General features: G+C 47.2%; 1 protein-coding gene across 1 annotated transcript in view; it reads right to left on the bottom strand.

The window, feature by feature from the left end:
• LOC147715124 (granzyme-like protein 1) overlaps nt 1-23,209 on the bottom strand; it is a 288,780-nt gene that overhangs the window by 152,451 nt on the left and 113,120 nt on the right. The window contains exon 3 of the mRNA XM_086923608.1: nt 1,361-1,496. Coding sequence (XP_086779734.1) covers nt 1,361-1,496 — 136 coding nt within the window. The remainder of the gene's footprint in view (nt 1-1,360; nt 1,497-23,209) is intronic.

Raw genomic sequence — 23,209 nt, 5'->3', positions numbered from 1 at the left:
TTTGCAACGATGCTTGTTTAACAGCTATCTTGGTGATCTGTTTAAAAGCGTTGTAAGACATTGGTGAAAGCCAAGCTTCTTCTAGATTTAGTGATAGACGCGCTTGCCTAAGAGACTTACATGTGGAGTTGGAGTGCCTAGCCTGTTTTTCGACTTCTTCCCAGCAGAGGTGGGCAAGTGTGTTTTCTTCGGCATCCCTCATACGCCAATAGTATTTGGCCAGGGCCCCTTGTCTTGCCGGAATCTGATTTGTTAACCCGTATTCCAGACATATTAAAGCTTGTGAAATATGTTGCGGAATCGAGAAGAGGTTTTTGAACAATCTTGATTGGGCAAGATTTAGCATTGTAGAGTCCGTGGTAGCCATCAATTCCAAGCCATATGTGAGCGAGGGCAGACATTTTGCTGCTACGACCTTTAGCACGTGACCCGTTGAGCTTCCACTTAAATGTTTTTGTACTGTTTTGAAAGCAAATTGAAGTTGTTTGGCTTTTAATTTCTCGAGGTCTAACTGGTATTTGTACTTTAGATGATGGTCTAGTAGTATCCCCAAGTATTTGTATTTATCTACCTGGGTTAAGGGGCAAGAATTTAACCTCCAAACAGTCAGCAGTGTATATGTTAAATAGGCTAGGGGCCAAAACGCATCCTTGCTTTAGCCCGTTGAGTGTTTGAAATTTCTTTGTTAGGCATCGTCCATCTCCTTTTTTTATTTGAACCCAGGTATGCGAATATAAATTTATGATTGCTCCCAGTAAATTAGGAGGGGCACTGCTCATCTTCTATTAATGATGTTACTGTTCTACTGCTAGCTCTGTATAACCAATAGGTCTCGCTTTTGGGACCTTATAAGTATTTAGTTATGCAGCACAATATCCTTGGTGCAACAACATCAACTGTTGCATAGCTAAACACTTATAAGGTCCCAAAGGCGAGACCTGTTGGCTATGCCAAAGCTTGTTTAACAGAGGACTGATTCAGTGACAGCACCTGTACATTGGTCCGTTATTTAAATTTGTATTATTTCTGTAGAATTTAAAACATAGTCGGTTCACCCCTTAACACCCGATTTTCATAATCTGATTAGGTGATCTGTTTTTTCCTTGCATTTTCTAGCGAATCAGTTTGATATGGCTCATTTTATATTAAAACTCTCCTACATTCAGTGAGACACACTCTATTCTTAAAGCTAAAATAATGTTACTTGTTCTGTGTCCCAGTCTGATGTTGAAGAAGTATCTCTGGGCCCCAAAAATGGAGTCCCGGTGACGACCACCTGCAGCCAATGACACTAATTAAGCACTGCTCACCCGGGCTAAGTATGTGCCGAAGCCTTTATAACAACAACGCTCATCAGTACCTGAAGAAGCATGATGTCATTTGCAAACGTCCTCGGGTTGTACTTTGGGTGACGAAATTTGTTAAGTATCTTGATTCTTTGCTGCGACTCCTCCTCCTTTTTAATGTTGTGCGCTCCGAGGATGATCTCCAGGTTTCTGAAAAGGAAAGAAAAACCGCAATTGACGTTTGGACTTTAGATTTGTTCAGAGATCTCTGTAAGTATATTTCTGACAAGGCCCTCAAAACCACACTCTGAACATGCTCTGTCCTGGGATTTTGCTTTGAAATTCACTTTGATTAAGAGCCAGAATATAATATTTCTTTCAAGAATCGGGTATTAGAGAACTGCAAATTTATATATAAGTTTTATATAGCGCTAGCTAGATCCCGGGGTATGAGAATACTTTACAGACTCAAGAGCAAGGCTACAATCCAATCACTAAGCATATGACACTCAACAATCTTAGGTTCAAGTACAAACAACAATAAATACATATAAAAGTATTAGGCAATGTGGGTGGAATACAGTGTGTACACAGAACAGAAGTTCGGCCCTGAGGGCGGTTACTGATTGTGGGCAGGTTACAAATTAGCTTTGGCTCTCGTGCTACAGACGTACATCTTAAGAGCATCATCTAACTGCACCACTTAAGAAAACCTTTGGTTCCCAAATATTAGAAGCCACCCATGAGTGTGTGTTGTCCGAAATGCTCTGCCGTGCACCCCTGAGCACCTTATCCTGAGATCCTGTGTGCCACTGCCTCTTTCTGAGTTGGGTCCACTGGATTACATCAGTTACTTCTTCTAGTGGTCATATGCACTGTGCTTTGTCACCAAAAGGTACACTTTTCAATGCATGACTATTGCATTACACTCTGACCTGCACCCGACAGGCTCTTGCATAGAACAACAGGATTGTGTTCACTGCATCTCAGGCTGCGTGTGCATATGCTGTGTTTGAAGTAGAGTTTTTTGCATTAGGCTCTACTACTAAACCTTGTTTGTGCTGATGGAAATGTCCTCATAAATGATCCTGGACTGCTCCTCTAAGAAATTCACAATATGTCACTAAGAGCTCCCCGTGTGATGGTTGGAGAACCCAATGTGCTGGTATGGGGTCATGAGGAGCACATGCAGTGTTTTATGTGCTCTGAACAAGCTGTGAATGGCCGTCAGTGGTGGCAACAAATTATTATAGGTGGAGGGATATGTCATTTTTGCCTCTCGCCCTTCCAGAAGAGAACTCCAGCAAATGGTCTCTCTAGCCTACTCAACTGAGGTCTTGACTGGGTCCGTCAGGAACTTATCAGGAACACTGTTTTAATGTCACTGGATCCTGGGCCAATACCTATCTTCCCCTAACTCAGAGATAAGCCTGAGAGCCTATCAGCCCAGAGAATGGAGACAGGAATATGAGAGACAAAAGGAAACACTAGTGCAAAGCTGGGCCCTACTACAGCAAAAGGACTCAGTAATCTTGGGGTATCATTCCTCAAGGACACAGACAGCACTTCTATTGGAAGAGATGAAATATAGCAGGGTCTCAGTAATTTACTGAAGGACTAACTCCCCTGCCTCTGCGTAGTTGGATGCCCTGACTGCTTAAGAAAAAAAAAAGAACAAGCTACGGCCCGTTCAGGTAAGAGCGGGTTGGGGGGATTCAACAACTACTACGAGGGAAAATTAAATAAATACATTTTCCCTCATCGTCGGTCGAAATCTCCCCCCACCTGGCCCCACCGCTCTTACCTGCACAGGCCTCAGCTGGCAGTAGAATTCTCCCCAGCCAGGTAGTATGTAAATGAATTAAGCCACAGATGGAGTTCAGTAATACACATCTTTATTTCTCAGAGTGCAACCGGGAACTGAAACGTACTGCATCATGAATTCTTATTGACCACACCCAATCAATTACATCGCTAGACTAGGGAATCTGTTAGGGATTATAGGAGTCCCAGGCTCTATAATAAACAAGACACTACACTAACCTTGATCCTTGAGGAGGAAGAGAACAGCCTGCAACAAAGCACAGTGTGGGCAGGAAAAAGAACAAGCAGCTATTGCCTTGTAAAGGAATCCAAGGGATCCCTAAAGGGAGAAAATAACACAGTAAGTGTAGCTCAAGGACATCAAGGATCAGGAAGGGAGGGCCTGGAGGAGCAACATCCGCGTGGTAGGTGTGCCGGAAGAAACGGAGGGGCATAGCGTGGAACTCTTCCTCGAGGACCTCATCCTCAACCACTTGAAGCCCAAGAGGTTGTCCAAGATTTTTACAATTGAACGAGCTCACCGGGCGCCGGTTCCAAAACCTAAACCGGGGGCCCCACCCAGGACAATAATTGCCAAAATATTGAATTACAGAGACCGCGACGCTATCTTACAGGTGGCCAGGCAACAGGGCGACCTGCAATTTGAAGGAGCCACCATCCGTTTCTTTCCGGACTTCACTCTGCAGGTCCAGCAGGAGAGGCACTTGTTTCTAGGAGTGAAAGCTGCGCTCCGCGATCAGGGCATCAAGAATATGATGTTCTTCCCTGCCAAGTTAAAGATCATCGTTGGTGGAAAGTCCCACTTCTTCACATCACCGGCTGCGGTCCAGGACTGGCTCGACTCAACGGCGCCGACGGGTCGGGAGCTGCAGGGCCGAGGTGGATGGCGGGAGAATCAGGCCCGTCTCCTAGCTCTGCGGCTGAACAGTCGGAGGGGGGGCACGGAGTCAAAGATCTTGGCGCTCCAGATCGGTGAGCCCCCGCGGAGATCCACCTCGTGATGTGGCTGGCAGCTGAGAACCTGAACTGCTACTTCAAGTCCGGCCGAACTGTAACGTATTACAGCACTGTCTTGTGTACATTTTCTCCTTAAAAGCTCTAATGGGGGGGTACCTTCATGTCCGCTCGAATGTAGCTATGGCTCTACTGTCGAACACTGGACGCCTAAGGTATGCATAACTGTCTGTTTAGGGACAGCACCGAGACGACGGCCGGAGCCGGGGCCGGCCCACGTTCTCCGGTACACAGTTTCTCAGGAGGGGGGAGTACTTCCCTCGCTCCAGAGTTAAGGGGGGGGGCGATAGGCGCTCGGCTAATTGGGGCAGTGGTAAGTTCAGAACCTACAGAGCAGGGGGCAGGGTGGGGGGTGTTTGTTGTTGGTGCACGGACTGAACAGATCATGGTGGGGTTGGGAGGGGGGGAGGGGTGAGGATGTTGGGGCGGGGGGGTGGGGCTGCGGATAGTTGGGGTAAGGGGCAGAAGTTTGAGTGGTCACGTTTAAACGGCAGGTGTGAATCACGGGGGCGCGCAGGGACTCATGTGGTGATACTGAAAGTGAAACAAGGCTATGGGTGACCGGTGGGATAAGAGTCTGAAAGTTTTGACCTGGAACGTAAATGGGCTGGGGGACAAGCTCAAACGCACCACTGTGCTACAATTTATTAAGCGACACCTGCCTGATGTTGTAATGTAGCAAGAGACTCATCTGCTAGGGAACACTTGCCACGCCCTAAACAGGTACGGCTACACCCTGGCGGTTTATTCTGGCTTTACCACTGGATCCCGAGGGCTGGGTATCCTCCTTAAATGTAACTTGCCTTTCCTCCCAGACTACACAGCGACTGACCCCCAGGGTCGCCTCGCCACGCTCTCCGGGATTTGGGAGGGGCGCAGGCTCACATTGGTGTCTGTCTATGTCCCGCCGAGTTTGCAGTCGCAGGCGTTTGCTGATCTCGGGACTCTCCTTCTCTCCCTCCCCGATGGACAATTGTTTATTGGTGGGGACTTTAACGCGGTGGTATCGGGGGCTTTGGACAGACATCTGCCTAGGGATACACCTGGGGGACAGAGATGGCTCGGGGATTTTCTGGAAACATTCAGTCTCACGGACTTATGGCGCCTTGCACACCCTACAGACACACAATACACCTTCTTTTCGGGGCTTCATCATTCTTTCTCCCGTCTGGATCATATCCTTTCTCCTCTACAACACGACACAGAGGTGTTCGTGGCCACTCACCTGGCGCTGGGAATTTCAGACCACTCGCCAGTCCTGGTTCAAATTACCGTCGGGAGCAAGCGGGAGGGTAGCGTTGCGCCCATCAACGCTTGGCACTTGCACAATGAGTAGCTACGAAAGGCGCTGATTCTTTCAATCGCCAACTACTTCGAGTCCAACGATGGCTCCGTGGACTCGGCAGTCACCCTCGGGGAGGCATTTAAAACGGTCCTCAGGGGTGAGACCCTTTCGGCAATTGCTGGCCGACGTAAAGAGAGGGAAGCACAGCTGACTCGAATTGAGGCTGACCTTGCGACTCTGGAGGAGGGGGCACGTACCGAAGACACTATTGTGGTGCGCCACAGACTATCATTAAAAACCGCAGAATACCAAGCGATAGTCACGGAGGCAGCCAAAAAGATGGCTATCACTAGAGAAGCTAAAATCTATGACCAGGGAGACAAGGCGGGTAAGCTCCTAGCGTGGCTTGACAAAAAGCAAAAAGCGAGTAGAATAGTGGCGGAAATCCGTACATCCAATGGTACACTGATCACTGAGCCTAGACACATAGCCACGGAATTTGCCCGTCACTTTAAGGCAGTCTACAGCGCGAGTTCTGACCGGCCGGAGGAAGACTCGGTCGCCCTTCTAACAGACCTGAGGATGCCAGCCCTCTCTGACGCGGAGCGGACCTCTTGGACGCTCCGCTCACGTCAGCGGAGGTGGAGCGAGCAATCAGTGACCTCCGTCCTGGCAAAGCGTTAGGGCCCAACGGCCTACCGATTGAGCTTTACAAGCTCAAGCCGGATCTCCATAGCCCCTAACTCAAGCGCATGTTTCATGAGTCGGTCCAGGGGAGTGCTGCCCCGTGACCAACGACTAGCAACAATAGTCGTAATACCGAAGGAAGGTAAGCCTAAAGAGTTGTGTGCCTCATACAGGCCCATCTCCCTATTGAACGCTGAGCCCAAAATACTAGCCAAGGTCTTGGCTAATAGACTACAACTGGTCCTGTCCACGTTGGTCCACCCGGACTAGTCCGGGTTCATGCCACACAGGAACACGGCGCTCAACCTTCGCCGTTTGAACGGAGTGCTGGGGAGATGTCATACTCTTAGAGAGGACGCAGTGGTGGTGTCACTAGACGCTACAATGGCCTTCGACACCTTGGAGTGGCCTTACATCATGGCCGTCCTCCGTAAATTGGGTTTCGGCCCTGCCTTCGTATCATGGGTGCGCCTCCTCTATTCGGAGCCGCTGGCACAGGTGGTTATCAACAATAAGGTCTCCGAGACCTTTACCTTACAGAGGGGGACACGTCAGGGGTGTCCGCTCTCGCCTCTGCTATTTGCTCTTTCTTTAGATCCTCTGGCCACTTGGATCCGACAAGACGTAGCATTGAAAGGGATCCGATGGGCGGATTGCTGGGAGGACAGGATATCACTTTACGCCGACGATATCCTACTCTATCTTTCCCGACCCCGAAGGTCGTTGATTGTAGTCCTTGATATCTTTACAAGTTTTGGTAAAAACTCCGGATATACTATCAACTGGAGTAAATCTCTCCTATACGTCCTCCACTGTGTAGCCCCTGTTCCCCCAAGGGACTGTCCTATCAGGATAGTCACCGAAGGTTTTACTTACTTGGGTATCTATATATCCAAAGACAAGGCAGCAATGTATGACAAGAACTTACTTCCGCCCTTACAGAGGCTTAAGCGTGATTCTGCTGCCTGGCAGAAGCTCCCAATCTCCTTATTGGGCCGCGCAGCGTTATTTAAAATGATGGCGCTGCCCCGGTTCCTGTACGCTATCCAAAACTTCCCGGATCTCGTTCCGCCTTGCTATTTTATGGCCATAGAGGCGGCGCAGAGAAACCTTTTGCGGGCAGGCACACCACGCATTGCCTTGCAGAAGTTAACTCTCGGTTGTTAAGACGGGGGGATAGCTCTGCCCGACATCCGTAGGTACTATTGGGCGGCACACCTTGCGGCAATTAACCAGGATACCTACTGTGCTGGTAACGATCCGGGATACGGCATGGATAGGTGGCTCCTGCCCGGTGGGAATTACGAAGCAGTGCTCTACTCACGACCGCTCAAACATGATCTTACGGGCCCTACACTCCACTCGGTGCAAATTAGGCACATGGTCCAGCGGAAATTGGGCTGGCATGATGTGCTCACATTGACTACCCCACATTGGGTGTTGGAGCGTCTCGGCTTTCTGGGTCGCACTCGGGGATTCCGTGGTTGGGACCTCATAGGTATTTCTCGGATTGGGGACCTCTGGGGCAAAGAAGGTGTTCTTTCCTTCTCATCCCTCCAAACGGCATACGAACTGGCAAACACAGAGTACTTTCGGTATCTTCAAGTCCGACACTCCATACAAAAAAAATTTCACACGGCACGGTGCCCCCACCAGCCTCCCCCCTGGAGGATAGACTGCTGGATGGTTACCTGCCTGAACATGCAATCTTACTCACCTACAAGAAACTTGTAAACAAGCTCCCCGACTTACTGCAGGGACTCAGGGGACGGTGGGAGGAGGACGGGTTGATTATCGACGATGAGGAGTGGACATCCGCGCTGGCTTCCCCTAGGGAGGTCGCTATCTCATCCAGGCTCCGACTCATTCAACTAAAAATTCTCCATTGAGTCTACATCTCCATCACTAGACTTAGAGCCTTGGGTAAGAGCGAGGATGACAGCTGTAGGAGGGGATGCGGAATGAGTGGTTCCTTTTTCCACATGATATGGGAATGCCCAGTGCTGCAGGCTTATTGGGGGAAGGTGGTACGATGTATGCAGGATGTATGGGGGGCTGCACTGCGCCCAGAGGCGAAGCGGTGCATTCTGAACATCTGGGAACCAACGGACCTACCATCTAGAGGCAAACTGTGGGTCACTCTGGGCCAAATGGTGGCAAAGCGGAACATCGCAAGACTCTGGGGGGCAAATGTGGCTCCGCGCCTAGCGGAATGGAAGCGTGACATGGACTGGTGCATGCTACAAGAAAGAACTGTTTATATATCCCGGGGATGCCCCCAAAAATGGGGGGAGGTTTGGAATAAATGAAATGAGTATAGAGGTGTCATATGTGATCCCCCCCAGCCTAACCGATCAGCGCTCGAGGTAGATATTTAACTGTCAAACCTTGTCAGCACCTATCGCTAGCACATGAATGAACCTGATAGTCCCACTGTGCTCTACTGTGCGCCTTTGTAGCTTACTTATGTGACCACTGTATGTTTTGTTTGTTCAAACTGTAATAAAAAAGATTTATAAAAAAAAAACAAAAAAAACATTGAAATTGAGCTGAAATAAACAGCTATTATTAATGCCTACATTTTCACCTGTACTTCTTCTAACTATGGCAGATCTTTGAAAGCAATATACCGGTATGTCCACTGGACCCTTATGGTTGTGAGGATATATAGGGCATGTAGGATCACCAAGAACCTGAGGCACCCAGAGCCAATAACTGAGGTGCACCTTGAAATGGTTTTTCATTGTGTACCGGGTATACAGCAATTCATTTGGTAAAACATAAAGAGTGAACAATAGGTATCAAGAAAACCTATGTATTTCCGAAATGGGATCAAGATATGCAGTTTATAAGCAGTAGTTATTTGCACATCTATGAATTTATGGGTGCACATACTAGCATGTGAATTAGAGGACAATTTTCAGAATGACTACTTTTTTTTACAGACTGTCTTACATTTGGAAAGGCAGAAATGCTTAGAAAGACAATTGGTAGGAACACTTCTTCTTCCACTATTCTGTATTTCCTAAGTCTCCTGATAAAAATGGTACCTCACTTGTGTAGGCAGGCTTAGCACCCACAACAGGAAACAGGCCAAAACTCAATGTGGGCACCTCACACTTTTCTCTGAAAAAAGACCCTTTCTTTGCAATGTGCCTCTCTGTGAATTCTGAGTCCCAGCTCAGCAGCACCTAGGGAAACATAGCAAACCTGTACATTTTTTATAACTAAACACCTGGAGGATTCCAGGATGGGGTAACTTGTGTGGCTCTCATCAATTTCTGTGACCCAGGATTCCTTGCAAACCTCAACATTTGTCACATTTTCTCACATTTCCATAATGAAAAGCTCTGGAATCTGAGGGGAGCCACAAACTTCCTTCCGCCCTGCATTCCCCCCAAGTCTCCTGATAAAAAATGTAACTCACTTGTGCTGGTTGGTCTAGTGCAATGACAGGAAATGGCCCAAATCGCAATATGGAAATCAAATTTTCCACTGAAAACGGACCCTTCTTAGGTCTCTCCTATGCAGCGAACATGCACTGCATAGGAGGAGACCTTTAGAAATCGATTCGCTTTTTCAGTCAAAAACGTGCACGCTTAGCATTACTTTCAATGGCAACGCGTGCATGCTTGGCGATTCCCTTGAGGGAGCGAGCTTTGAAACCATCTGTTTGTAATTAACAGATAGTTCCTGAAACAGGAGCAACCACTCCTCTCTCCCCTCCCCCTGCTGCCTCCTCCTCTCATCTTGCTTGTTTTTTCTTGCTTTCAGACACTTTGTTGTTCTTGCTTTCAGAGACTTCGTTTTTCAAAGTTTGACAGCTTTGATTGTTGGCAGGGGTGTTTTGTATTTCCACTGAAAGGATTTTGCGTTATTGAATATCCACAAGGGGCTAGTGATGAACTACCAGAGATGCTTCAGTGGAATCCGCTGGCACCACAGAATGCATTGGATTCACCGATGAAGCAGGTGCTTTTGCTTTTTAAATCAATGAGATATTTGTTAATAATTTACGTACCTTTCAGATTAAGTTGTATAATTTTTGTGCGGTATAGCCCTTGGATAATGACTCGAAAGTTGAAAGGACCCTCCCTTAATTATACCATTGCTGTTCTCCCCACCTTTGCATGCATCAAGCCATTCAGAAATGCTAAAAGTGTTCAATGCTTTGAAGGCAAAACAAAAATAAATAGAAACTGCCTCACGCAGTTATATTATGATGTCCGCATAGCTTTTCGGGAGAAACTGAGTGAGTATTCTTTAGACGGGTTTCCTTATTTCTGTTAATAGATATAGCTGACGTGTAACGTGTGTGATTCACTTTCATACGTATTTTACGGTAGATTAAGTACCTGGTGAAGGGTGCACCTTCTTTCCCAGTTGGAAGAGCACGTTCTGCACCTCTGCTTCCATAGCCTACATGGAGATTGAGGTGGGGCACCTGAGCTACTTTCAACTGCCCTTGGAGGTGCCAGGTTGACAAAAGAATTCTGTTCTGAAATGTGGAATATATTTGTCCTTTGGTGTACGGTGCACAGTGTGGATTCCTTGAGTGCTAAAAAATGGCCCAGCACAGTTGTGCTGAGGGCACCGTCAAAGGTATGTCACAGCATTGTTGACTTTTCTCTGCCTTCCAGATCATCCATTCCTTTCTAGATTACCAGTAGTGATGATGTTTTTGAAGGGGCTGACAAACATGTTTACACCCACTCCTTTAGTCTTGCCCCAGTCGAACTTTATTTTGACCTTTTTGATGGGTGCTCCATTTGAGCCCCTTAACAATTTTCAGCTGCATTTGTTGAAATGCTAAATAATTTTTCTTGTTGCCATCACAATAGCGAGGCATGTCAGTAAGTTGCAGGCACTGAGCAACTGCTCACTGTACACATACGTCTTTGCATACAACTGGTCCTCAGATCTAAAGCAGCTTTCCTTCCCAAGATGGTGACTCGGTAACATTTGGGATAGACAATTACCCTTCACTCCTTTTACCCTCCACCTCACCAAGTAGGAAGAGAGACTACCCCAACTGAACCCTAAAATAGAGATCAACTATTTCATTAGCCACACTAAACAGATCAGGTGTGACAACCAGATCTATGCTTTGTAGAGTACAAGAGTAGTAGGAAAGGCCAAGGAGTCCAGAATTCTTAATCTGGATGGAAAATTCTGTACATCAAAATGTGATAAGCCGCTGCAAAGAAGTAACCACCAAACAGAGTCCAGGCACATTGCACCAGGACGAAGTGTTCAACCTCCGCATTGGCCAGGTTTGTCCCTATGGTTTACTTTTGTAGGGCGGCAACATGGGCTTCCCCTTACACCTTCACCAAACATTACTGCCTGGATTGAAAGGAGAGAATATGTGACCTGTTAGCATGCTCGGAACTCCATGATTTCCTTGTTTGAGAATCCTTCAAGACAACCATCTGGGGAGGATACTGCTTTGGAATCTATTCAACAGGTGAGGAATCTGTAGGCAGAAGTATCCAGCAGGAGACAAAGTTGCTTAACTTTGGTAACAATCTTTCTTGCGGATACTCTTATCTTCCTGCAGATTCTGCACCAATATCACCGGCTCCCCATTCTGGAGGATGGTCATAGGCCTCTTTAATAATGTTCCAAATGTTCTACCCTACCACCATTGATGTTATTTCCTTGTCTCTGCCTCCAAGGGCAAAGAAAAACAGATGGTGAAGCGACTGACATCAGTGCGCCATGATGGAGTTATGTGGCTCTAGTGACATCGCCACGGCATTGTTTCTGGTGCTGAGATGAAGATTGTACCCCCCTACTGGTCCCTAAAGAGCTATGGAAAAGTTTCCAGATCCAGTCTTGCATCTGGGGATAATTATTAGGTGAATAATCTGCAGTTAGATAGAGCATCCACCAAAAAGATCATTACCAAAGGTAAGTAACATTTTATTTTCTGCACCAAACACCATAGGACCTTAAGCTTTTCAGACTCTGCAGAAAATGTGTCCTAGCAGTGTATGCTAAGGAAACACCTTAGTGTTAACTTTACCAAAACTGAAATACCTGTTGATCATGGCAAAAGTATAACCTAGTAGTCACCTTGCTTCTCAAGTCTCAAGGTAAGACAGCCAACCAGATCGACTGAGGTGAAAAACCTCTGCATGATAATGGATTCCAACCTGTCACTTTAAAGTCCAAGTCAGCATAATAATTAGAGACCTAGTATACATGATTATTTTTTTTTTAAACAGACTTTATTCGTTTTTCCTATTTCGCACAAATATACCATTCGTGTGAATTATGGAATACAAATAGAAGTGCCAAATCATGCAGCCCTGTGGGGCTACAGCAAGTCATAGTCCTGCATCTCATTAGTTCGTCTAGTCCTTCATCTCCTTCTTCGCAAGGAGAATAGTTCATCAGGTTCAGGAGTCATTTCCCATCCGACTCGTGTTGTACCCCTGAGGGGCCAAATCGTTCTACCCCAGTATTATGCGAACACTGTCTTCACCTATTTATTGTACCAAACAACAAAGAATGCAATCCCCTCCCCAACTCATTCCCCCCCTTCCCTGGTCCTACCCATTAGCCCCACCTCCCTCCTCCCCTCAGACATGTCGCTCTTCCTAACAGCTCACTTGTTGCACTATATGTATTCCTATCATTCCGTTGGATTCCCTATGGCAATAATCCATGTCCCATCTAGGATGATGCACCCACGTTAGTCATCCCCCCACTTATCGTCCCACTCTTTGGCCTATGGTTGTGTTCCCATGTAGTGAAGAGTGTCCCCCATACCCGGGGAGATCAGTCATCGTCATCAGTCGGGTTTTTAAGAAGATCCACCATCACCACCCAGGCTCTTGCCGGGTTCCATATTCTGTCATTGTCAGTTCTCTGGGCCAGCTGAAGCCGGAGGGTACCCTCGCAGTCAGCCCACTTTATAATTCCAGCAGCCAGCGCGCAACGTTGGGGGCTGTGGCCGCCTTCCAATGGCAGGTAATTTCTCGTTTGGCTAAGACTAACCCCAAGTCCAGGAATGTACTGGTGGTTTTGTTGCGGGCAGTGTGGGGGAACCAGTGTAACAGGCAAACACGTGGAGTAGACTGCAGTTCCCTTTCCGTCACCTCCGTCAGCTTTGCCAGAACCTACCCCCAGAGCCCTCGGAGCAATGGACAATCCCAGAACATGTTCATAAACGCTGCATTTTCCAGTCTGCATCGTGGGCAGGCAGTGCGGGAGCCAAATAATTAATTGATTTTGTAAGGAGTGAGGTACGCCCGATGAAACACATAGAATTGTATTAGCTGGAATCTCGCATTTCAAGAGCATTTCCATGCTCATTCCAACAGCATCTCCCAGGGTTTTGCCTCTATAGACGTTCCCAGGTTCGTCTCCCATTTAGTGCGCAGCTCCTCTAAAGGAGCTCTTAATCCCTGCGGAGACCTAGTATACATGATAAGAATAGTACAGCATATTTTCCCTTTTTAGCTTTCTCAGAGAATGTAGGCATTGGAAGACCTAATGTTGTCATGCCTTGATTATGCCAATGTATTCAACATTGAAGTCTCTAGGAATTAATTGGTCAAACTACATCAAATCCAGAATGGTGCAGTCAAGCTCTACACTGGTTACCCGTTACAAGAGGACTCTCCTTGAAAGTCCTTTAAATTGCACACTGGGTTGAACACAGGACCATTAATATTACAATCTAAACGCAGACAGTATAGTCAGAAAAGAAGTCTCAGATTGAGAAGAGCAATGCTAAAATGTGTTGTGTGAACTCTTTCTCGGAACAGGCATCTGAGCTGTGAAATCCACTCCCAACAGTGAAATAAGGATCAACACAAGCAATCTAGAAATCATGACTGTTGGACTAATTCAGACTGGTCTGTCATTTGTATATGAAGCACGAAAACATATTGCATCTCTACTACCCCATGTGTAAGGTGTAGCTATGTGCTGCTTTCTCCCTTGCCATGGAACCTCTGGCGGCTCTACTGCGAGAAAATGGAGCAGACTGGGGTATAGCCCTGGAAGATGGTCTCCACAGGGTGTCCCTATATTCTGATGACCTTTTGTTGTACATGAGAGACTTAACTGATATACCGCCAGCTATATCTAACATATTTCTTAGGTTTGAGGAAGTCTCAGGCCTTAAGGTAATTTGGGCCAAGTCGGGCGCTTATTCTTTTAGTGAGAATGTGGATGCAACTGATATAACAATCAACGGCATGGCGCTTGCCTGGTACCCAACAATGTTTAGATATCTGGGCACATACATCTACAGATCTCCTGCGGACATACTGGAGGGCAACCTGGTGCGCGCCATTTCCTCCATACGGGCGCAGATACAATTTTGGAAGAATCTGCCACTCATTGTGATGAGTCGCATCACCCTGACTAAAAAGATGGTGCTACCCAGGCTATTGTATTATTTTGCAAATCTGCCGGTGTATGTCTCGGAGAGGCTGTTTAGGGAGCTGGAGGGGTTAATCAGAGATCTAATATGGAATACAGGACGGCCCAGAATTGTGCTGCAGAAACTGTATGCATCACCAGAGTGCAGGTGCTTGGCAGTGCCTCATCTAGAATCGTATTACTTAGCTGCGCAGTTGCAGTGGGTTGCAAAGTGGATAAGTGGCAAGAACCTGGCAGATACCGCCACTGAGTCGTGTTCATGGACACAGACACAGATCTATAGCTTATTCCACCCACTGGCGATATCTCCCCGCCCAACACAGTTACATATTGAGTTGGCCCACAGATGCTACCGAAGGAGCCTACAACTTACAAAAGACACTATTCCCTATGCCCCAATACTACCACTGGTCGGTACGCCCCGAGGCAGAGACTTTGTAGTGGAAGTAGAGCTGACGCCTTGGACTTAGGCAGGAGTGGAGATGCTAGAAGATCTATATGCGGATGGTACCTTGTTGCCCTTTGCAACCTTGACAGCGGATACTGGCCTGCTGGTGGGTCAGTTCCTCCTAGACGCAGCCATCATACGGACATTGTCACTGAAATGGGGGGATTTGACAATTGAGCCACAAACACATCAGTTGCAAAGCATGTGATTCACTGGCTAGTGCAGGCCCAACTTACACAAGTGTTAAAACCACCACAGAGACTCCGGGCGCGATGGGCTGAAGACAGAGGTCAGCCCTGGACAAAAAAAGACTGGGAACGTGTCCTGGCAAGTGCCACACACACACTGCACACCTCATGTTTCAAACGCATACAAACGTATATAATACACAGTGCGTATCTCTCGTCAGACAAGATTAATAAATATTTTAACATCCCCACCACTGCTTGCCCAAGATGCCATCTACTAGATGCAGACCTACTACACATGCTGTGGTCCTGCCCCCTACTTCACTCCTCTTGGCGCACAATAACGGCAACTCTCACCAGTAGCATTAACAGCAAAGTGCCACACACATGGGAGGTTTGCATCCTGGGGTTATAAAAGCGTACGAAATCCAACAAAGTAAGCTCTAGATTCTGTGACCTAGGTTGAATCACTGCAAAACGGCTGATAACCAAGAGAGGGAAACATTAAGGAGGAGTCTGAGCCTACCTATGCTCCAGATTGCAATGAGCAGAGTCCAGGAAGTGGTAAGGAAGCAGCCTCGTGATGTCTCTTCCCCAAAACAAAGGGTTTAAAAAAATTGATTTTTCCTTTCTGTGATTGCTGTCTTTGCCTGTGGTTGTTACAGTTTAAAATTTTAGTTTTAACCTGCCTGTGATTGCATATTTTATCACCTGTTTTGTGTTTTAAACTTGTGGTTTTTCCTGCCCATGATTGCTTCCATTTAACATGTTGAATTGTGGAATTTGCAGTCTAAACTCTGTAGTTTTTCCCTCTCATTCCTGGTGACTATTCAGTTTTCCCTCCAAATTTCTCCTTTGCTCTGTGCTAAGAGCTGTATGTTAAAACAGTGCACCCCCAGCCACCATTTTGTGTTCATAAGCCACTGAAACCAACCCCCCTCCAGCAGCAGGGATATTTTTCATCATAGGGTGCTTCTGTGAGCTGTTTAAACTGTGTTTACTAGGGGCTGTGCACTTCGTTTTTTGGCCAGGAGTAAAGTTTTATTCAAACAGTATTGACAGAGTTCAAGTTAGTGAGGCCTTTACCTGCAGAAGCCCAAAGTGTGGATTGAGCCTGCCTGTCTCCTAGGAGATTCTGATTGAACAGGAGAAGCAGCTTCCAACTCCCTGGCCAGCAAACATTGTCTGAGGTCTCCCGGACCTTATGTTGTCTGCTAGTGGTTGGTACATGTATACACTGATTGGTGGTTGTATCTGATGTTTTTATTGGATTAGGGTTAGTGTCCTCATTGGTTGGTTATTTGAGTGTTCTGATTGGTTTCTGTGTCTGTGATTCAATCGATGTAGGGTTGGGACTGGGGCTAGAGTTAGGATTTCTATTGGAAGTAGGGACTAGAGTTTCCTGTGTTATTGGTTGTTGAGACTAGGGTGGGACTAGGGCTAGGGTTAGACCTTTAATTGGAAGTAGTGATTCGGGCTTCTGGTGTGATTGGTTGCTGGACTAGTTGTGGGACTAAGAGTAGGATTAGGCTTTCTATTGGAAGTAGGGACTAGGGCTGCCTGTGCCATTGGTTGCTTGGACTTGGGTTGGGGCTACTGGTAGGACTAGGTCCTCTATTGGACGGAGAGATCAGCGTTTTTTAACTGATTGGGTGCATGGACTAGGGCTAAGATTGGCTGTAAGGTCATGGTCTCCTATTGGTTCTAGATATTCAGGGCTAGTGTTGTCATTGGATAGTATATGGCTAGGGTTTACGTTGGCTGAAGAAGTTACCTGATTACTAGGGCTATAAAAGGCCAGGTTAGGGCGTCCCAGCCAAGGGTGGAGAGGACAAGGGCAGTTGCCTGCTTGAGCCTGTTTGAAACTGACCAGGACCTAGGCCAGGGCCAGAAATGCTGCCCTATATACATACCTCCTTTATGCATCTATATACTTTCAATGTACTTATGGATCTTTATATTTATCACTTTCTTCTAATTTAGCATTTCCACTGCACTTCCCTATTTCTCATCCTATACTTTGCTCCATATATCTTGTAGCCCAACCTTCTGACTCATCTCAAACTTCTTTCTACTACTCTTTCCCATGCACTAGCCTATCTCTCATCCTATACATCTATCAATATATTCTCTACATCCATTCTCTCATTTATCCCAAACCCCGTACCACTATTATGATCCCCAAAATAACCCTTTCTAGACTCTCTCCTACTCTACCCCTCCTTGCATCATCTGACACCTCTTTTACTATAACAATCCCCCAAAACAAACCTTTCTAAAATCTCCTCTCTTTTTGACCCCTCCCCAACCCTTCTCAATCCAAATAATTGACTAACATACCCACCACTAAAATTACTTTCATGTTTCACCATACTAAATCAACACTAATCCTGATGGGTTCCAGAGTAGCGTGCTACTTGCACTTCAAAACCCAATCAGGGGTACAAACCTCTTTCCCTTCACCATCCCGCCACCTACCCTTCTCTACCCAAATAACTGAATAAAATATCCACTACTCAAATTACTTCATATTTTACTATACTAATTTTCAACACTAAACCTTTATGGGTTCCGGAGTGGCATGCTACTTGCCAGAAAAGTGCTTCAACATCCATCAGGGGTAACAAGCGCTATATAAGTACAAACCTTTTTCTTCCTCTATCCTTCTGCTATCATTCCAAATCCAAATAACTGACTAACCTAACCACAACTTAAAATGTACTTGCATGTTGCACTATGCTAATTCAACACTAATCCTCTATGGGTCCCGGAGTAGTGTGATACTCGCCGAAAAAGCACTTCGACAACTTGTCAGGGGTAGTAAGCGCTATATAAATGCAATTACAATACAATACAATACAATGTGTCGAGAAGTACTGTTGCTAGAACATGCTTATAAATAACCCTTGTTTAAACAAACAGGAGCTAAAATGTCAGGAGCATATGTTATCCACGTGGCTAGTGTTTTGTAGTCACTTTTATTTTAGCTTGTGTTCACTGCAGTCTGGGCAATATATCCTTTCCCCGTTAGTAAACGTAGCAGTTCCGTGGAAAAACGTGTACTCAAAACTGGCTTTAGCGTCCATGACACTTGCCTGAAGCATACATTTTCCTGGAACGAGAAGTAGCCTGCTGCATCTTTAAATGTGTAGGGTTCTATGCGTCGATAAGACCGTTTGGCATTTCAGTAAAAAAGGCATATGATCTGTCCCACTGCTCAGTTGCTTTTTCTCTAGTAAACATACCACCTTTCTTAATTCAAATTCAAGATGTGCGAGGGCATACCAACTTATTAAATATTCATTCCAAGATGGTCTGTCCTAGTTTTTTATAGAGGGCAGGTAAATTGGATTAGATTTAGAAGTACAGTATTGTTTATCGTTTATCGTTTAACATTTAACATTCTAGTTTTTTAAAGAATGGCATTTGATGTTGCTGGAGGCAACTGTTCATGCATGTTTTATGCAAAATCTGGATGATTTGCAGGTAGATGTATATAAGTGAGCAAAGCGTTTTCTCTAGTTGGGTTCTTTAGTCACTTTCATATGTTTGGGCTATAGCTGTACCTCTTAAAGGTGAAGTCTGTGTAGCCTTGGTGTCACAGACTTTAATACTGCCATGATCACATTGGTCATCCTACCAACGCTGTTCGTGCCATAGGGAAGTTAAAAGGAGCATAAATCATCTAGCATAGTAGTGCTGTCTGTTGAGGACTTTCAGCCTGATTCATGAAGCAAAATTGCGCTCGCAATAGCTGCGAAAATGCTATTGCGAGCACAATTTTCAAAATCGGTATTCACCACGAAAATTGCGAAATCGCAAACACAGAATAGCGAAATCGCTAAAAGATTCGCAGAATGGCTGCAGTAGACCATTAGCGAATCGGAATTTGCGATAAACCACGGATTCTGCGAATAAAATAGCGATTTCGCAATACAACCGCAATCGGTAATAATGAAAAATCGCAAATAGCGAAAAAAAAACAAAATCGCTGTTTGCGAGGCGCAATTTAAGGACAACCCAAAGCAGGTGGTAACCATCAAAGCCATTGTAAAAAATGTTTTGAAAATCCGTTGCCCAATCAGTAACAGGTGCAGGCCTGACCAAACACACTTAAGGAGATGCAGCATCAGCATAAGGAGTCTCAGAATGCCAGGACTCTACATGGTGGGCAGGCGGCGAAGGCTACAGCGAGCAGCACGGATGAGACGCAGAATCCAGGACAGGATATTCCGCCAGCGGGTCACCCTGCTGGGCCAAACCAGAGAGCAAATATACTCAAAGTACCGCCTGAATGGGCCAATGATCATCAGGCTAATTCAGGACCTTGACCCCCTGATGCAGCATCCAACAACACGGACCAATGCTGTGCCCACACATGTCCAGGTATTGTGTAGCCTGCACCTCCTGGCCTCCGGGAGCTTCCAGGGGATAGTTGCGGCTGCTGGGGGGATATCCCAGCCCACCATGTCCCGCTGCCTAGGGAGTTTCCTTGACGCAATGCTGACCCATTCACACCACCACATCAAATTTCCCACCAGCCAACAGGATTTGGATGAGACCAAGCATCAATTCTACAATGTTGCGCAGTTCCCACATGTGATAGGATGCATTGACTGTACCCACATCCACATCTGCCCACCAGCTGCAACGGACGACATGTACCGCAATCGCAAGTCCTACCACTCCCTCCACATCCAGATGGTCTGCAATGCTAAGACATACATAACGGACATAGTGGCACAGTACCCGGGGAGTACAAATGACTCCTTCATATTCCGGCACTGCGGCCTCCACACACGACTGGCCAGGGGAGACTTTGGTGAAGGACACCTACTTGGTAAGTACACTTTGCCCACAATGTTACACTGTGATGAAGTAGCTGCACTGCACAGGCACTCACCCTCTGCTCCTCTCATTCAGGTGACAGTGGCTACGCCCTCCGTGAATACCTCCTCACCCCATACCTCAACCCTGCTACACCACAGCAACGGCGTTACAATGTAGCACACATATGCACAAGGAATTGCATTGAGAGGACATTTGGGCTACTGAAGAGCAGATTCCGCATACTGCACAAGACTGGTGGGGCCATGTACTACAGTCCTGATGTGTGCTGCCGCATTGTGGCTGTGTGTGCAATACTACACAACATTGCTACCAAGCGCCGGATACCTGTAGAGATCTCTGGCAGTGAGTCGGAAGGGGACGACCGGCCACCTGCACATGTGTGTCATGCACACGGGGAGAACCCAGCTGAAGGACACAGACGCCGCAACCACATCAGAATGAACAGTTTCTAGTGCACCCACTCCCCTCACCCAACAAATCACAATTGCATGCCAATGGAAATAATGACAGGAGGCCGATGTATGATGCTAGAATAAATATTATTGTTGAAGGCACAATAATAATGTTATGTATCTATTCTTTAAATGCAAGCAGTATTGCGCCATACTGCTCCAAACAAAACACAGGACATGCTTGTATCATCAGCATGTCCCAGCCAATGTACATGAAGCTCAAGTGCGCCTCCGGCGCGCAGCACCCAATCGCCTCTCTGGCTCTTCCTCTGGGACGGCACGTGAACCTGCAGTGGGCCTGGTGCTGCGGCGTAACACGCCAACCTGTGAGGCAGACAGGCTGCTGACACTGGAGGTGCCCTCACTGGTGTCGTCCCCCCCAACATTGCCTGGCCCAGTAGGATGGAGTGCCAGTACGGCAGTGGTGACCTGCTCCAACACTCGTGCCACATCCTCGCAGCATTGGACCATCTGCTGCTGCTGCGCCAGGGACAGTCATGAGAGCTGGGAGGTGGCATTCCCAATTACATAATTTGAGCGGGTGTAGGCTGACAGCCGCGTAAGTAGCGTAAGTAGCTGCCGGTGGCGGCGGCGGGCGGTGTTGCGCTGCGATATGAGCGCAGCAGTGTTGGCCTCCATGGCTGTCGTCATGCGCTCTATCCTGTCGGCCACATTTGCCACATTGCGGCCAATGTTGTGGAGCTGCAGTTGGATCGCCCCTTGCGGTTGTGCCTGCAGTTGGTGGATGCGTAGCATCCGGCGCTCTATGATCAGGCCTGGAACCCGCACAGCCATCCCCCTCCTGCCGCTGCGTGCTGTGTTCTGCTGGCGAGCCCTGCCATGCCTGCTGTGCTGGCTGGCCACAGTGTGTGTGCGCACTGTCACCGCAGTAGCTGCACCAGATGTAGAGGGTCCAGCTGGTGGTGGAGTTGTGGTTGTCATAGGTGCAGCGCCTGATGGTGCTGGCGCAGATGGTGTTGCCCTGGCTGCGGGGATAGGTGCTGCGCCTGATGGTGCTGGCGCAGATGGTGTTCCCCCGGCTGCGGGGATAGGTGCTGCGCCTGATGGTGCTGGCGCAGATGGTGTTGCCCGGCTGCGGGGATAGGTGCAGAGCCTGAAGGTGCAGGATGTGTCGCTGTTGGCACCTCCTCTGCATCCTCTGGTGCCTTGTCAATGAGCAGCCTGTCGCTGCTGTTGTCAGCGCCACCTGTGAGAGGAAGTGGACGTACATTAATTGCATGTATCTGTCACACGTGCAGTTGCTACATGCATGCTGGATGCGTTGCTGGATTGCGTACTTGGGACATGTCTGGCTGCATTGGGGTTCTTGTACATTGTGGGCAGACTACATGTCCCACAATGCTTTTCGGCATGACCTAATGTGCATGGATTGCATGACTTGGGATGATTATGGGAGGCTATAGGGTCATGGGCATTGTTAGGGGACAGGGCCGCAGTCGCATGCCACTTACCTTGGCTGTCTTGGGTGGGGCGGGATGAGTCCAGATTGATGACCCCTATGCACGCCTCTGGCTCAAGAGAGTCCTCCACGTGGTCCTCCAAGGGGGTGTTGGGAGGGACTGTAGGATGTCCGCCTCCAGTAGCCAGGGTCTCGCCCAGCCTCTCTGCCACCCTCTCCTTGGCACGACCTCGGAGGTGGTACCACCTCTTTTTCAGCTCCTCCAGCGACCTGTGTGCCACGCCCACAGATTTGACTTTTGCGGCTATTCCAAGCCAGATTCGGCGTTTCTCCGCCTCAGGCACCCTCCTGGAGTCCTTTCCAAAAAGTTTTGGGTGGTTATCAACCACTCCATCAATCAAGTGCTCCAACTCCTGCTCAGAGAATTTGAGCTTCCGTTTGCTATCGGTATCGCTGGGCCCTGCTGCAGCATCCTCTGCCATTGCTGCAGTAACAAAAGTAAAGGATTTTCAAGTTTGGAGGTGTCCTGGAAGGAGCTCAGTGAGATGCAGCCTCGAGATCAGCCTCACTGTTCTGAATGGGGGTGGGAACTGGCTGCTTCCTGGTTGTGATGTCATCACTATGCTCGAAATGCGACTTCCCGTTTTTTCGATCTTGCGATTTTGCGAGATCGCATTTAGCGATCTCGCAATTAGCGATATCGCAATTAGCGATATCGCAATTCCGACACGGATGTTGACGGAAATAGCGATTTTTCTGCGATTTTAGAAAATCGCAAACGCTTTTTGCAGGCGCATGCGAATCACTTTATTTTCTCGCTAATTTTGATGAATGCCGATCTGCGATTTCTAAATTACGATTCGCTGTAAATCACAATTTAAAAATCGCAGAATTCGGTTTTCATGAATCAGGCTGTTTAAGTATCTTGTGAAAGGTATGCCATGCAAATGTACATAATTCTTATATTCGTCCTTTTAGGAGTCAAATCCATTGTATAAACCTTGTGTGTTTTTTCGCCCGTCCGGAAACTAAAACTCTGTTACATTTCATGTCTTAATTACTGGACTGAAAATAGAATACAATCCTGGTACAATGCCTTTCAAGTCACTGCCTCATTCAGAACAGGAAGGATTTTCACTAATCAGCAACTATGCTCTAGGAATAAAGCAGTATTGGTAACCAAATGTATTGCTTTTACTAAGTGATTTTATTTATTTCTCCACCGAGTTGAAGTCTGTTTCAGAGCTCTCACAAATATCACAATAGTGTATCAGCAGGTACATAAGTGTTCGTACAGTGCTTGAGGTAGCGATGGCTACCACATAGTGCCAGTATATGGAGCCCTTTCCCAGTA

Source organism: Lissotriton vulgaris, chromosome 5, assembly GCF_964263255.1.
Source record: "Lissotriton vulgaris chromosome 5, aLisVul1.2, whole genome shotgun sequence".
Lineage (NCBI taxonomy): Eukaryota > Metazoa > Chordata > Amphibia > Caudata > Salamandridae > Lissotriton > Lissotriton vulgaris.
This window is presented reverse-complemented; position numbering and strand designations above follow the sequence as displayed.